The sequence below is a fragment of the Gobius niger genome (genome assembly GCF_951799975.1).
Source record: "Gobius niger genome assembly, chromosome: 8".
Lineage (NCBI taxonomy): Eukaryota > Metazoa > Chordata > Actinopteri > Gobiiformes > Gobiidae > Gobius > Gobius niger.
The window spans coordinates 14,743,198-14,760,251 of record NC_136859.1 but is presented as its reverse complement, the minus strand read 5'-3'; the positions used below and the strand labels follow the sequence as shown (position 1 = coordinate 14,760,251).

At 42.2% G+C, this 17,054-nt stretch overlaps 1 protein-coding gene across 1 annotated transcript; it reads left to right on the top strand.

The window, feature by feature from the left end:
* Positions 1 to 939: 939 nt before the first annotated feature.
* steap4 (STEAP family member 4) lies at positions 940 to 16,576 on the top strand (the record flags this gene model as incomplete). The annotated part of the gene is made up of 9 exons (XM_079561538.1): positions 940 to 1,137; positions 2,159 to 2,266; positions 3,639 to 3,709; positions 4,083 to 4,167; positions 10,354 to 10,632; positions 12,437 to 12,531; positions 12,610 to 12,763; positions 13,096 to 13,266; positions 16,313 to 16,576. The coding sequence occupies exons 1-9, from the start codon at positions 967 to 969 to the stop codon at positions 16,574 to 16,576; spliced, it is 1,398 nt and encodes a 465-aa protein (XP_079417664.1). The 5' UTR covers positions 940 to 966.
* Positions 16,577 to 17,054: the final 478 nt, after the last annotated feature.

Here is a 17,054-nt window from a genome sequence, read left to right as displayed (position 1 = left end):
ACTGTGGTGAGGGAGAGACACACGTTCAGTCCTGATCATTATGACTCGACAAATACTCAAGATATGAAGTCATACAATAGTACAACAGTAAAATCTATAAGCAAAGTCCAAATCAGTAGTTGTGAAAAGGTCACAGATGTTATCTTAAAGGAACAGGCCACAGATTTTCCATACTGAGATATTTTCTTACCTGAGCTTAGACGAGTTGATGCGTACCTGTGTGGTCTTTGTGCATGCCCGTGGAAGCGCTTCCAACTCCACCCCCGTTTGGAGCTATAGGAATATGCTGGGAGAGGCCAAATGCTAGCAACATCTTTGGTCTTTTTGCGTGACTGAGGGCACACACAAAGAACAGACAGGTACACATCAACTCGTCTAAGCTCAGAACTTATCTCAGTATGCAAAAATGGCGGCCTGTTCCTTTAAAGGGACTATATAGAGTTTAAAAATGTTAAAATTATGAATTTTCCTCCCCCTTTATGTTCCAGCCATGTCCTAATGTGTAGAATGAGCCCAGACCTGTTCACCACAACTTCCTCTAAAATCCTGCACTGTTATTCATGCACGAGCTTAATATAGAAGATGCAGTTACACGTATGACCTGAGGTGGCAGTAGTGAACAGAAAATGACCAACTTGCAACTAGTCTCTTTAAAGCACATCCACTGGCTAATAAAATAATATACCTGTTGATTGCATCGGCAGGTCACATGAGGACGGATAAACAAATGACATAGTGCAGCCACACGCTTCAGCACATGTGATAAGTGCAATAAACTGTTTCTTACTCACAACAGTGGGAAGGTCAAGAGGTTCAAGTTTTCACCAATGACAGGAAGGGATAGGCCTCACTTCAGGTCAATATCCAGTGCCATAAAACATTCCTCAGCATTGCGAAGTAGCTGAGATGACCGTCGCTAGTAAAATGCCGGAGGAGGTGAAGCTGGAAAGCCTTTCTCTCGGTCCCATGAGTGCAGCAGGAGCAGCAGTCCCGCAGAGCGGCGGGGAGCCTCTGTGTGTGTTCGGGACGGGGGACCTGGGGCGCTCGCTGGGCCAGCGCCTGCTCCAGTGTGGATACAGTGTGGTGTACGGAAGCCGCAGACCGGACAGCTGTGGCCCCATACCCCTGGGAGCTCAGGTAACGGAGGAGGAGGGAGGCAGAGAGAGACAAAGGGAAGAGGTGCTCATTTGCACTCTATGTAAAGTGAGGTTTTCACAATTGTACTATTTATACGTTATAAATGTTACTGCTGTAGTCGAATATTGTTCAAATGTGTTCTATATTCTAGAAAAATGGGTAGAATACACCACCACTACGACTACAGTAAAAACCTTTTCACTTTTCAAAAACAACACAGGAAAGCAAATGAATCAGTCTGCATTTGCTTAAATAGAGTGTTCAGTGTCGATTTGTGTCCTTGGGCAACACGCGTCACCCACCTTTCTAGCTTAAAATAGTAAGCATTGAGTGAGTCGCCGGCACACACAACAGGAGGTACGCTTTATTCTGATCGCTGGGTTGAGACTGTGGGTTGGGGCTCTGTCTCAGGCATGTACCCAGCGCTTCAAGACCCCCTTCAGAGCAGAAGAATCAGCGCTGACATAGGGAGGGAGGGTGGGATCGAGAGTTTCAGATAAGCAGTGTTGAAGGGGCTTGGCTGGTACAAATAGGGCATCGGGGTAATGGAGGCAGTGTTAGGCAGTTGTGCTGGCAAGAGGAATGGCCAAAGGACCTGCGGCTTAACATCGTCAATAAAATATGAAGTCCATTTTGTGGTTGTCCTCAGCAGTGGTTTACCATTACTGAGGGAAGGAGAGGTTGAATAATGCACCTATGTTAATATTGATGCTTCACCATGCTGTTGTAGAGGAGTTTTTCAAATATCATGTTTGAGTTTATTAGGACGTTTTGCTTCTATCTTCTCTCTCTCTCTTGTAGTCTAAATGTAAGACCGAGAGCCTAAGCAAACGTCAAACAGCAACTGAAATGGTAAAAGCAATAATGATGTATCCGCCATGTTTCACCTCAGCAGTATTTCCCTTGGCACCTGATTTCTATAATGTTTTAATGTTGAATCGTGTCTCTCTGTGGCACAGTATAAAGTGCACCCTTGGCAACAGCAGCAGTGGTATATGAGTTTCTCTGTGTATGTTTACAGGCGCTGAGCCATGCAGATGCAGCACTCTCAGCCAGTCTCATCTTCATCTGTGTGCACAGGGATCACTATGGCTTCCTGCAAAACATGGCACCACATCTGGAGGGAAAGGTGGGTGAAGACAGTAATTAAAAAAATAGAAAGAAAATATCCATTAGATTTTTTTTTTCCATTAGGGCTTTAAAAGAGGAGCTCTTTAGGGCACTTACTTAATTCAGTTAATATCCTTATCGATGCATTGCCTTGGTAATGGCTGTATTGAGTGGTTCTTTGATTAGAATGAAGGTATTTGCATGAGCACAGGGGTCTGAAACCACGTTGATACAACAAAGTCATTCTCTGCAAAAACACAAAATTCTAATCAGCAAAGAGACTATAGTGAAGAGAGACTCATTTTGGTGCTTGACTGTGGAAACGACGACTTAACCAGCACTATATTAAAGGGGAGTATTATGCAACTTTTTGAGCTTTTTGCCATGTTAAAATATTGCTCTCACGAAAAACATTCCTGGCGCTGTGGTTTTCTTTGGATCTTTTAATCATCTGGCGATTCTTAGCAGCACTGCAACTGCTCCAAAAAACCTCCTCCTGAGGTCCTTTGTATTCTTGAAATGGTGTCCTCGCCTCTAGATCTCTTGTTCAGTTTAATCCTCTCATTGCTAAGTGAAAACACTCACCATAGCTTCACTACATCCACATGGGCTGAGCAGGGAATTATTTTCTTCTTTTTCCTCTTTATTGAAATAGATGTGCAGTAAAGGAGAGCAAGGGGAGGCCGGGTAGGAGGGACTTATGGTAGCTCACTTGAAGGATCAGGAAGTAAAACTACAATACATTTTGTTTTAGTTGTTTTAGATCAATATTGCATTATTTCACCAACAGAGAGCAACATAGTGATAGAGATGTGTTTGACATTGTTACAAAATACCAGCAAAATGCCTAATACCCACTCTTTAAGACTAAACTGAGTCTAAATGAGAATGACTCCAGATTAGACCAAGATCAGGCCATCTCTCACAAGACAGAGCTCTGAAACCATAGGTCATCGATCTCTAGGTGGGAATGTTTGAGATAAAAGCACTACATTGTATGGTACCTAAAAGCGTAATAACATGGTAATTATGGACATAAACAGCACAAAATAATTTTCTGGTAATGTTATAAATCATAACATTGTTCCAGGAATTTTCCAGTTATTTTCTCTGGAATAACAAGCAAAAACAGGCCAACAAAATGAATTATTCCATGTTTTAGTTACCAGTTTTCTATGTTAATACTGTGCAAGCAAAGTACCAATAAAATGATGAACTTTATTACCAAATAGTGGCAACACATCAGATCCGGGACTCGATGACTTTCCAAGAGCCAGATCCCAAAACTATTAAACCAAATGAAAATCTGTGAACTAGCACGAGATAGGCCTTGTTTATTTTGAATCCTGTGTGACATTTTCGGTTTCTGTCTTTGCCTCTTTTCTCTCAAGGTGTTGATTGACCTCAGTAACAACTTGAAGAAAGGCATGTTTCCAGACACCAACGCTGAATATCTCCAGAGGTACATTTAGCCCCTTCCACTTTGCTGACCCCAGATTCAACACTCTCAAAAAGGAAAGAAAAGAAAAGAAGATAACAAGAAAAGATACAGGGGCCAAAGGGGGGGCACTCTTTTGAACATGTTTGGGGAATCAACAATGTTTTTTTATTATTTTTTTTATTAAAGTGCTCACAAATGCTCTGAGATTGTGGAGGAATAAAAGGTGGTGCAGGGTTATGGCTCCCTCGGTGGGACGTCCTGCCGCGCGTCTATTCAGCGGCAGCGGAAAACATTGATTTGCAGTGTTTTGTGAGCCTCGCTCCGCCGGTCTTTGTGTTGGCAGGCGGGAGCGGGTTGCGTGTAAGCTAAAGTCCGCACTGTGTGTTCTGTACAGGCTGGTCCCTGGAGCCGCGGTGGTGAAAGGCCTGAACACGCTGTCTGCCTGGGCGCTGCAAAACGGACTGCTGGCTGGAAAACAGGTGAGACAGACAGGAGCGTGAAGTGAGGAAGTGTTCAATAAAAGATACAAGGGAAACGGGCAGGAAGAGGAGAATGTTGAGAAACTCGAAGTTTTCCTTCAAAATCGACGCATTACACAAGTTATTCTGGCCATATTTTAATTTATCACATGAAATCATCATCTTTATCCTATTTCTTGAAACTATTTTTCCCAATAATTGAATTGTTAACAGTTATGTAGGCTAGCTGTGTGCCATTTCGATTCTGTTTAGGGCATATAAAAATCCAGAGGTAGACCATGATCTTGTAGCTAAAGTAAAGAAGAAGGATAAAAAAGGTAGCAATCTCGACGGGACTGTGGCATATACAGTGTTTTGCAAGATTTGTATTTTTATGCCTCAATGATGTTACTATGTTACATCTATATTAATAGAGCTCAGTCGCACCCCATGTATTAAAGGGATATTTCAGGATTTTTGACATAGGTCCTCATTTCCTAGTTATCCAGATTGTTGTTGATTTCTGGAGATTCATGCAGTCCTTGTATTTGAAAGGTTTTATGGTGCCAGGCTAGTTTTAGGCTAGCATTTCTACAGTAACAGCTAGCCTGCTTTAAAAACAGTCTGACCCAAGCACAGTGCACCTGAGGCAAATCCCTTATAACACCAGACTACCGATATAAATGTCTGTGTCGATAGAATCATTTTTGTAGTATAACTGACCTTACATCACATGAATTACCGCATTTTGAGGGACTATTTGCTGATCACTCCGCCGCTGCGTAGCTTGCAACCGCGAAGCTGATGCTGCTCAAATACAAGGGGCCCGATCTTGTGCATCAAAACGGAGACGATAGTGTGACATTTTGCGCTCAGTAGGAGCGCACTTTGTGATCTTGCCACTCCAGACTTAGCGCATTTAAGTGGGTGAAGACGCACACATTTTCCTCCAACCAGATCGACTCCGCGTCCAGGAGAGTGGTTGTGTGGGAGTGGGGGGTGAACATGTGCTTTTGTTTTGCTTCGCGTTCACGCCAAGCGCGGGCCGATCCGCGCCACAGCGGACGCTGTAGCTCTTTTTCTCTTGAGACGTGAACATGGTTTAGCTCACGATGGGGTAAATAAAGTTTTTAGTTTGACCTGTGAGAGCCTAAGGCTTAAGAAAGAACGCAAGACAGCGCAATGTAAACGAGGAAGTGAATGTCAGCCGTGTTTCCATCAGTGCAGTCACCTCCTCTTGTGACGCCCCCTCACAGGTGGCGGAGGCGAATGGCACATATAGCGCCGCCACTCGGAAAATAATTTGCCAAGAGCCTGCGCCGCCCCGTGCGCCGCCACAAGATCTGGCCCAAGCTGTTTTAAGTGCAAAATGGTTGAAATTATTCTATCAACACAGACATTTATATCGTCTGTGATTTGCCTCAGGTGCACTGTGGAGTGGGTTGCAGGCTAGCTATTACCGTAGAAATGCGGTGTCTCTGGCCAGAAAACCACAATTGCAACTTTCCTGCCACCGGACCGGAACAACCAATACACACTAATAGAATCACGAAGAAGCTAACAGGCTAGCGGGCAAAGCTAACTGTGGGCTAGCACCACTTTAAATAGTATGTAGGCCTACAGCTAAGTTTCAGTGAAAAAATGTATCTCTTGTGTAACTGGATGAACGATATCCCTCTCTAGGGCTGTGCAATTAATCGAAATTCGATTACGATTTCGATTATTACTCTAAACGATTACAAAATTAGCATAATCGGGGGAATTTTATTTATTTATTTTTTAATTTTTTTTTCCAATTTTTTTTTTTTTGGCATTTTTTTCTGTTAGCGTAGTATTAACTCTCACGGACAATTAATAAGTCGCAAAAATCGCAACTTGCAACAACACCTGCAGTTTAGCCTATGGCCTCTTGGAGCAAGAGATACTCAGTACTGCTTTAAGTTGTACAACAAAAATATCAAATGGTCCAAAATGCTTAAAAAAACAAAACATTTGATCTCAAGAGGGACCGTCCTCTGCCATCTCAACTGCTTTGTTTTTACTGTGTTCGGACCATCCCTAGTTAAAAACATGCTACAGCAGCATTTAGTTTCATTCATGCACGTGTAATCCATATGCGACAGAGGAGGCACATACATCATCTGTAGCTGCGATGCTAACAGGTAACGGCTAATTAGCTCATGTTCTCGCCCAATTTGTGTCAATCATACAAGTTTCCAACAGCGCTTTAAATGTTATCCAAATAACAAGAGCTTAATAATGTGTCAAAAATCACAACAAAAGGCAATAAATCATCCCTAAACATTTTTACACCACATACCCTTTACATCAAAGTATGCACATCATAAAAATAACAGAGGCAGTGACTTGTAGCCTTTGTATTGATCAAAATAATCGTTGGAAAACAGTGGAGTTACTAAGAGAGCGTATGTTATTGTAAGCTGGAGTAACACATTTTCTAATAATAGCACAATTTCCTCATAATAGACCGACTATCAGCATAATTTAAGAACTTATAGCTTCAGGCACGTTATTGATCTTCATCTTTCCGTAACTGTTTCGATGAAACCGGGGCAGGCAGAGCTCGTAATAAGCAAATAAACAAACACGCTCCCCGATTCAAAGTCAAAAAAGACCAGTGAGCGCCGCGGCTTCCGATTTACAGCTACAAAGAGAAACTCAAACACGCCGCGGGAACCTCGGGAGACCAAACCTGGATCTGCCTCCAGTCCTCTCTCTACACATGCACTAAATACACACATACTGTAAAAAATAGATACACTCTCTAATTTCTCTGCAGATCCGCGAGTGTTCGGGTCTGTCTAGTTGGCAGATTTGTTATTTGCGTCCACTGCACACATTTTAAACAAGTCCACCAGCATCAAGACTTATTTATTTATTGACTGAGGTTATTGAGGCAAATAGAAGTACATAGTAATACTTGTTTAAATATATTCTCCTTGATTTGACTGGGTCTCGATTCAGCAACACTATGTACCCAAAGAATGAGATCAGCTGATGATTTGTTTTTATACACTTATTTATCCTTTTTTTAACCTCTTAACCCCCACCTGAGCCGAGCACATTTTCTCCAGTTTGGCAAAAGAGCGACACAAAATCCATTAAAAAAGATGAAAACGCAGCAAAAACACTTCCAAAATGTGACCAAAAAAAGTTGCAAAAGTGCAACAAAAACGTGCTGGAAAAGCAACAATAACACCAAACAAAGTAAGAAAAACACGACTAAAGACTGATAAGAAAGCAACAAGAAAGCCACAAAAGAGCCACAGAAATGCAATGAAAAAGTAATCAAAACACGACCAAGACAGTGACAAAATGGGACATACAAGTCACGATCAGTTTTGTTGGTCTTAGCTTTCAAATGAGGCGTTACACTGGCCGATAGTCTGTGAGCTCCGGTCGAGAAGCTTTTAGATTGGGGTAAAACTAAACTGGAGAAAATGTGCTTTTTTAAGGCGAGGGTTAAGAGGCGAACCAGGAAAGTCCCACTGAGAGCATGAATCTCAATTCCAGGGGAGTCCTGGCCACAGAGGAACCTATTGTACATGTTTTAGTGGGAGGCTAAAGGAGGTCTTGTTGTTGGAAACTATGTTGTCAGACAGTGTACACATGTGTTTACATGTAGCTTTGTGTGATTTTCTGATTGTGATCATTCAGATTGCAATGTAGATTAATATTTGAGAGTAATACTTGTTCAAAGCAGCAATCCTTGATTTTTTTATTTTCTGTTATTGGAATAAAATTAGTTGTCCTTTAGTATATGGTAAAAGCAGACATTTATCAAAAAAGCACTGGTTTTAAAGTCTTTTAAACAGTCATAAAATGTCAGGCTAGTAGGCATATTTTACAGTGAAGTGACAGTTTTTCTTCCTGAAAGTTGTGACACCTGCTTTAAACTCAGTCCCTGTGACGAATTGTGATGTTGTAAATGCATTTGGAAAGTTTGAGATGAGTTTGGACCAGAAAATAGCAATTTGAAATTTGAGTGACTCTGTTTCTTTGTACAATCAGGTATAGCTCCTTTAATACAAATATATTCACCTGGATCTGACTAGGTCTAGATTCAGCAACACTATGTGCCCAAAGAATCCGATCAGCTGACTATTTATTTATTCACTTATTTATCCTTTTTTTAACCTCTTAACCACCACATGAACCGAGTGCATTTTCCTCAACCCAATGTCTTGTCTAATACGTAGTACTGGTTGTTTATATTCCAGGAGAGAGATCAGTTTGTACTTTTTAAAGCGTATGCTGCACCTGTACTGTATACGAGCTTGCTATAATGTATTATTAGAGTAAGACTGCACCTACAATAGCTGAAAAGGCACAAAATAATGAGGGTAAATTGTCTTACTAAAAATAGCATTTAGAGAAACAACCTTTATCTGGCCACTTTGTCTTGTTGCAATTACACAAAAGTCAGCGATGACTCAAAAAAAACCTTGTTTTGTCGTTAAAATGACCTCATTAGACGCCGTCTTCATTGTGCCAGAAACAAGCCTGGATAAATGTCAGTCACTTGACATGAATGCTATTATATGGCATTTTCAGAATAAATCGTTGAAAGAAAGATTTACTAATCGCCTTAGGAATGTTTTGCTGCTGAATGCGCTGCAGTATATTCTATATTTTACTGGAAAGAGTCTCGTTCAGATCATCTTGGACACACCGAGACATCCTGCTGTGACGTCTTATGGAGCAGTGAGCACAGTCCGATTTCTCTTCTTTTGTGAGATGTTCACTACAGTATACATTGAAGTGCCATTGAATGTGTGCTATTCCCCGGACAGCGGTTTGATTATATCCGCAGCGGGGCCGGGGCCTCTGTCATTTACATTCAGATAGAGATTTAGTGTGGCGTCCGCTGCTGCTGCAGTAATGTGGGGGAGACATGGCTGGCTGCCCGCTCCACTTATGCACACACCTGGGGGAAAAGTGCTCAATCCCACTGACTCGACTCTGTGCCTGTCAGACCGCCCTCACCCCCCTCTCCCCATCTGTCTGAGAAACTGTGTGGTTCATTTCAGCCCCATCTAAAAACTACTTAATCGTCTTATCATAGAGCCGTGAGTGTGATAAAAAGGGTTAGTCAGCACTGTTAGATCTAAAAATGGGATTACATATTGAGTGGCTGCATGCTCCCCTTCTTGTTATATAGACTGCAAATTAGCGTGTCCCTACAAAGGCAAAAAAGGGATGTAAATGACGGGTTAGTTATCACAAAGGTGCATACAAATTCATCATTATATCACAGTGTATCCAACCAAATCATGCAGCATTGTTCAATCATGTAATATTTGAGGGCATTTAAAATATTACAATACAACATATTTTTGTCAGAACAGCTTATAAAAGAACGCTCCAGTTTCCCCCTACTTTTATTAGATACACTTTTTCAATTGACAGAAATTGAAAAGATGTGCAAGAAAAACCTTAAAATGGATATGTAATTGAGTGAGGATAATACCGAGAGGCTTAGGTATAAATTCTGAAGCATTTAATCATGTATTCAGAGGCTGACAGTTAAAGATCAGGAATATCCATCTGCTGCTTTGGTTTTATGACACACGTTTAATATAAAGTACTCTGTGACCTTGATCAAGATACACAACCCAGATACAGTATGTGTGTGGAAAGACTGAAATAACAAGCTGGCCACCTTTATAATTATCACACACCATTATCTTTTACACCACGAAGATGTGTAATTTTATTTGAGTGTAATTGGCCCGAGATCTATTGCCTTATCTTGTTGATATCGTTCCACGTCGTAGTTGAAACTGCAGTGTTATGGATTCCACTATGACACATTATGCAGATTCCAGAGTTTACAGATTGGACTTTCAGCCTTAAGGTCTCACAAATTCAGTATTGCATTGTTCGGTTTCACAAAAGTCACCCAAGCAGTTAACGGAAACGAGCCGGTGTAAATGGAGAATGAAATTTGAGTTAAAGTGAGGTTTTGTCACTGAGCTGTTTTAATGTTCTGGATCATGAGGATTTGTCTGGATGTCCCCAATTCAAAAGTGCAAACTCCCCAATCGAACCCCGGATGTTCTTCCTGAGCGTTGACTAAGAGCTGCCACTGTTTGGATTCTGTTTTATTCTGCTGTTATCATCTTTATAGCATCATAAACCTCTTAAATTCAGCTCCTTTAAAAGTGAACCCTTTGACTTTGACAGGCGTTCCTGTGTGGGGACAGCGCGGAGGCGAAGCAGGCTGTGTCTCAGGTGTGCACCCGCCTCGGCCTCTCGGTGCTGGACAAGGGGTCTCTGAGTGCGGCCCGTGAGCTGGAGGACTTCCCCCTGCAGCTCTTCCCACAGTGGAGGCTGCCCCTGTGCATCGCCCTGGGCCTCAGCGCGTTCTTCTACTTCTACCTGCTCATCAGGGACGTCATCTACGCCTACGTGGAGGACGGCAAAGACATCTCATACAGGATCATGGTGTCTCTGGCAAACAAGGTACTGCTCTGGAGGCAGCGGATCAACGTTCAACATGCATTCAGATTGATAAAGAGCAACTATTACTACTACTACTACTACTACTACTCACCGCCACCACTACTACTACTACTACTACTCACTACCACTACTACTGCTCACCACTAGTACAACTCATCACCACCACCACGACTTTCACCACTCACCACCACCACTACTACTACTACTCATCGCCACTACTACTGCTAACCACTACTACAACTCATCACCACCACCACGACTACTACTACTCACCACCACAACTACTCACTACTACAATTCATCGCCACTACTACTACTCACCACCACAACTACTCACTACTACTACTCACCACTACTGCTACTCACCAATACTACTACTCACCACCACCACGACTACTACTACTACTACTCACCACCACAACTACTACTTCTACTACTCACCACTACTGCTACTCACCACTACTGCTACTCACCAATACTGCTACTCACCACCACCACAACTACTCACTACTACTACTCACCGCCACAACTACTACTTCTACTACTCACCACTACTGCTACTCACCACTACTACTACTCACCACCACCACGACTACTACTACTCACCACCACAACTACTCGCTACTACTACTCACCACCACAACTACTACTTCTACTACTCACCACTACTGCTACTCACCACTACTACTACTCACCACCACAACTACTACTACTAGTACTCACCACTACTACTACTCACCACCACCACAACTACTACTACTCACCACCACCACGACTACTACTACTCACCACCACCACAACTACTCACTACTACTACTCACCACCACAACTACTACTTCTACTACTCACCACTACTGCTACTCACCACTACTACTACTCACCACCACCACGACTACTACTACTCACCACCACCACGACTACTACTACTCACCACCACAACTACTCGCTACTACTACTTACCACCACAACTACTACTACTAGTACTCACCACTACTACTACTCACCACCACCACAACTACTACTACTCACCACCACCACGACTACTACTACTCACCACCACAACTACTCGCTACTACTACTCACCACCACAACTACTACTACTACTACTCACCACCACAACTACTACTACTGACCACCACCACCAATACTACTACTACTACTACTACTACTACTCACCACCACAACTACTACTACTACTGACCACTACTGCTACTCACCACCACCACTACTACTACTACTCACCACCACGACTATTACTACTCACCACCACTACTACTCACTACTACTACTCACTACTACTACTCACCACTACTACTCACCACTCACCAGCAGCTTTGGGGCAGAATGATGTGACCAAACACCAATAACACCCACAGAAGCAAGGTTGTGGGTGTCACTGGAACAACAATAGTAGGAATGAGGGTTTTAGTTCTCCAACCTGTTTGACTGAACAACATCGCCTAAATTTATCCTTGGAGATTCGGGTCAAGAGTTTGGCACAGTGGTTGAGAGAGGCCTCACAGCTGGAGGGTACTGAATTCTAATACTGAATCAATTGAGGCTTTTCTCTGTATGGTTTGCCAGTTCTTTTCATGTCTGCTTCGAGTCCCGTTTTCTCACTTTCCGCTAAACATGCCGGCCAGACAAGCTGCTGCAATTCAGGCCTAATCCTCCGCCTGTATGCACCCTTACTCTACATGCTCTACACTAAACAAAATACAGCAATCTGAGTCATTTAAGTTCTTTTCCAGTCAGTTTTTTGAGACCATCACTGAATGAAGAAATCACTTTGCACTTGTTTCAGGTCTTCCCTATAGTATCATTGGTCATGCTGTCGCTGTGTTACCTGCCTGGAGTGATCGCTGCCTTCATCCAGCTCTACAGAGGCACCAAGTACAGGTCCGGCATTGTTTTACAGCAAACCATTACTCAACCTAAAACCCTGCACTGATTTTAATCCTTTACCCTCACTCGCAGGCGCTTCCCGGACTGGCTGGACCGCTGGATGCTGTGCAGGAAACAGATCGGCCTCTTAGCTCTTGGATTTGCCTTCCTCCATGCCATATACACATTCATCATCCCAATCCGCTACGCTGTCAGGCACAAGCTCATCTCCCGCGTGGTGGACGAGGTGCGGGCCCCAACTCACCCCGGTTCAAACATCATTAGTTTGGCCTCGACAACTTCATACAGTCCCATGCTCTACGAGTCACTTTTGATTGTGTTTGCAGTATACCTGTCCCTAAACAGTCAATGTAACAATCATGATCAATGAAAAACAAACTACATGGGAACTTAAGGCTGTGTTTATGCTATGGAAAGAGTACAATATTATAAATAAGCTGCCATATTTGATAAGCACTGAAATAGTCCACTACTTTAAGCATTATGACGGAATTTACTGGGCTGAGTTAGCAATATCTCATCAGCAAGTCTTATTATTCCCTTTTTTTGTCTTTTCAGATGAAAGACAATAAGACCACTCCCTTTTACTTCGATAACACTGAGGCGTGGGGCACTGACTCCTTTTTTGTGCTGGGGATTCTGGGCTTCTTCCTGTACGTGCTGCTGGGCCTCACCTCGCTGCCTTCTGTCGGAGCCACACTCAGCTGGAGGGAGTTCAACTTTATCCAGGTCAGAACCAAGTCAATGTGCACATCTGCAGGCAGCTCCGTAGAGGTCATTAAGGGCCAATTTTTCAGATTCTTTTCTGTGAATGTAAACCAGGTTGAAACTAGGACAAATCCTGCACTGATACAGGATGAATCCATTTCTAAATCAGGACTAAACCAGCCTAGTTTGAAACCTTTTTTTTTGTATGACTATAGGTTGTGTTACCAACTGTAATTTTTACCTCGTTTAGCCTGGACTCTAGACTTGAATAGCACCAGGGATGAAGAAAATCTAGATGCAGACGATGAGGGGGAAGGAAGTCAGTAATAGAAATCATAATTTTTTGAGAAGGGTCTGGATCATAGACATAATGAGTAATAGACTCCGTCTCCTCACTCCTCCTCGTTTACCATCATGACCACATTTGAAAGGGAAATCATGGCGGATTTACAGACTCCTCCTACCAGCTCTGACGGAGCATGTCCCTAAAAAGGGCAAAGTCCGGCCCTCAGATTTCTAAAATGTACCTTACGAAAATCAGTCTAATTTCTTTAATTGCAATTAACCCAGCGTTATCACAGGAGCAATATTTAGCTGTAGAAAGTTAAATAAATAGAAGCCAGGCTTTACAGCTGCTTAAAACGTGTGTAAAGTGTAATGCTAACTAATGGAAAACTAGCTTGTTTTGCCGCCCGTATATGGAGGCACTGCAGCAATGGCAGCCCCTAGCGTTGCGGTCATAAGATAAGATAAGATAAGATGATACTTTATTGATCTCACAGATGGAGAAATTGCATATGAAGCAGTGCAACCAGCGGCCATTGGCCTGGATGCAGCCGATGGAGGGGCACGGGATCAGTGGAGCTCCATTTTTCCACAGGAAATGATGTCACCTCCACAGGAACATGCTAGTTTAAACTAATCCAAACTAGCCCTAATCCTAGCCTTAAGGATAGTGAAGTTTCCTAAAGGCGTTTTATTGAGATTCATTGAAATACATTTTGCAGGAAAAATGTGGGGGTGATGTCACTTTCCTGTGGAGAAGTGGAGCTCCACTACCCACGTGCATCTCCATCGGCTGCATTCAGACCCTCTTGTTCTGGAGCAAGCAAATTGTTCTTTATATTAAAAAGCGGTATGGTTAGCATTTGCTGTTAAACGTTCAAATTTGGGCCATTGACCCACATCGTCCTTATCCGTGTGTCTATATCTTTAACATACATCCATAATTCAGCTTTTGTTAAAGTAGTCGTGGAATAATTACCGTCTGTATCTGTACCAACACACAGCCAGGTCTAAAGCAGGTCACAAAGAATTTGAATTAGGTTTAAAGCAGGGCTAAAGCGGGACAAAATCCATTTTATATTAGGTCTACACCAGGTTCAAACTACAATAAACCAGGGTGAATCCAGGACAAAACCAAAATAAATACCAAGATGGAGATCCCAGTATTTCCCTGCCTTCCTTATGACTGTTTATATGATACGCCTTATCACAGTCATGTGCGTTACTATCAGTCCAAACACATTTAGTGCTTCTGAGCTAATCTTTATTTAGACTTTCCAGTGTTTTATCATGGTGCTGTAGAGAGGTAATATGTCAGTGGCACTTATCTCCCCAGAGCGTAGTTAACTAGCTGGCTAACTCAGGACCTGAGAGTGGAGACCGAGACGGACTTTTAAATGTTAAGTTATTCATTAAACAGAATTATGGTGCCAGGTTATAATCCCCAGGCAGAGAATTGTTAATACGGGTCACGGGCCGCGTTGTGTAAAGGCCAAGCTCCTCGGGGTGGACTTCAGATGGCAAATGCAGGCCCAAGTCGAGCTACGCCTTGTGATGTAAAAGTTAGAACATAGTGCAATACCATTCAGGAGTCATTAGTTATAGAGCGTGAGGGGGTCGCAACTTTTTTCAGCGAGTGCCGCATATTGAAAAACTGATGCACCGATGTTGACAAAGCTGAAAGTCTCAATGTTTTTGGGGACTTTCTCAATTATGAAAGCCCAGTTATATTCTTAAACCCTCCATTAATGTGCCTTAATTTGCTCATATGGAGAACTGACGTTACAATAAACTACAGAAGAGCCGAAATATCACCGAAAAACATTTCATGAAAGATGACCTCCTATTTTCTGTTATTTTTCACCAGTTTTTGAAGCTTTTTGCTGGTTTCCTGTCCTTTAAAGCGGTTGTTCCCAACCTTTTTGTCTCGTGAACCCCCTGGAGTCATTCATTTATCCTCCGCGTACCCCCAACCAGATTCTTCCAAAATTATTACAAAGTGACCAACTCAACTAAAATTATTCAATAGTTGAGTGCTGTGTGCAAAACTAAGCCAAAATACTCTAAAAACATCAAACTTTTCACTGAAAATCATCATCAAAACTTTCCTTTTAAAGTAATTGTGAAATACTACTCTACATTTTTTCACCCCTTGCTAAGTTCTCAGGTGTCAAACCCCTGGTTCGGAAATACTGCTCTTAAATATACTCGATATTTTAACATATCTCCCATGCAAGTTTTTGACTCTATTTTATAGATGATACTTTGCTCACCTCTGCGATTAACTGTCTGTTCCACAGTTACTCGCATCTGAACAAGGTTATAGCCTTTATTTTGTCTTTATTATTACATTAATTGTTTTTTTTGGGCGTATAATATGCTTTGACTATAATTTGCTCTAATATAGCAGGAATCCTGAGGGCAAATTTGTCAGAGAACTGCATTTTGTCTCCAGGCCATAATATTTGAGCCAAATCTGAAATTGTCTCACGGGTAAAATCTCATAGACGTCGTTTAAATGTTGCTTTATTGTGTGCTTATATTCTGTCTTCATGGACAAATCATCAGCTTAATGTTACAGTTGAAAATAAAATTACATTAACGCTCAAGTACCACAATCAAAGCCTCCAGGGTCGACAGTGAGACATGCGCAGGACTGTTTCTAGCTGTGTAAAATGCCGTTTGGTTGATGCTCGTTCTTGTCAAACCTCGTTGTGATTTCTCCCATGGATGAAAAGTCTACAGTATAAATATAACATAACTTATTGCTGTTATCCCTCAGTCCAAGCTGGGCCACATGACTCTGTTCATCTGCACTGCACACGGCTACATCTACGGCTGGAACAAGTTCCTCAAACGGTCCACGTATAAGTGGTACACCCCGCCCGGCTACATGCTGTGCCTCATCGTCCCGTCCATAGTGCTGGTGCTCAAGGTGATCCTGCTCCTCCCCTGTGTGGACCGCACCCTCACACGCATCCGGCAGGGCTGGGAGAGGGCGTCTTCGAGGGACCAAACCGAGCCATTCAAGGCATCTAAATTTTGACATTAGCCCTGAAGAGATCGATCCGTGGGCCCGTCAGGAAGTGTAAATACTGACCTAAATTATTATGCAGCTTTTTTTTTAATGTAACTTGAATGTGGTAAAAACTTAAAGCATTTTCTTTATTGTAATCACAGAAAGTATGTATATATTCCCTTATGTTGCCAAGAGTGAATCAGTCTGTGAGAGTATTTTCTTATTGAACTAAGCAATACATAAAAAAGAAGCTTCTGATTCACCAGTTAGTGCTAAACATTTCTAAATCTCTATTTGTATATTATGTAATACAAGGTTCCTGTAATTAAATATATCAGTAAATAATAATGTTCTGTATTATTTTTCTTTTTGTTGTGGACCATGTATTACCAAAATAAGCAGATGCTCCCTTTGATCTAGAGCTGTTGACAAGCAGTGTAGACTAGTCAGTGAATGTTAAATGTCCTCTACTGTACATACTTACGGTGACACATTGTTTTTGTGA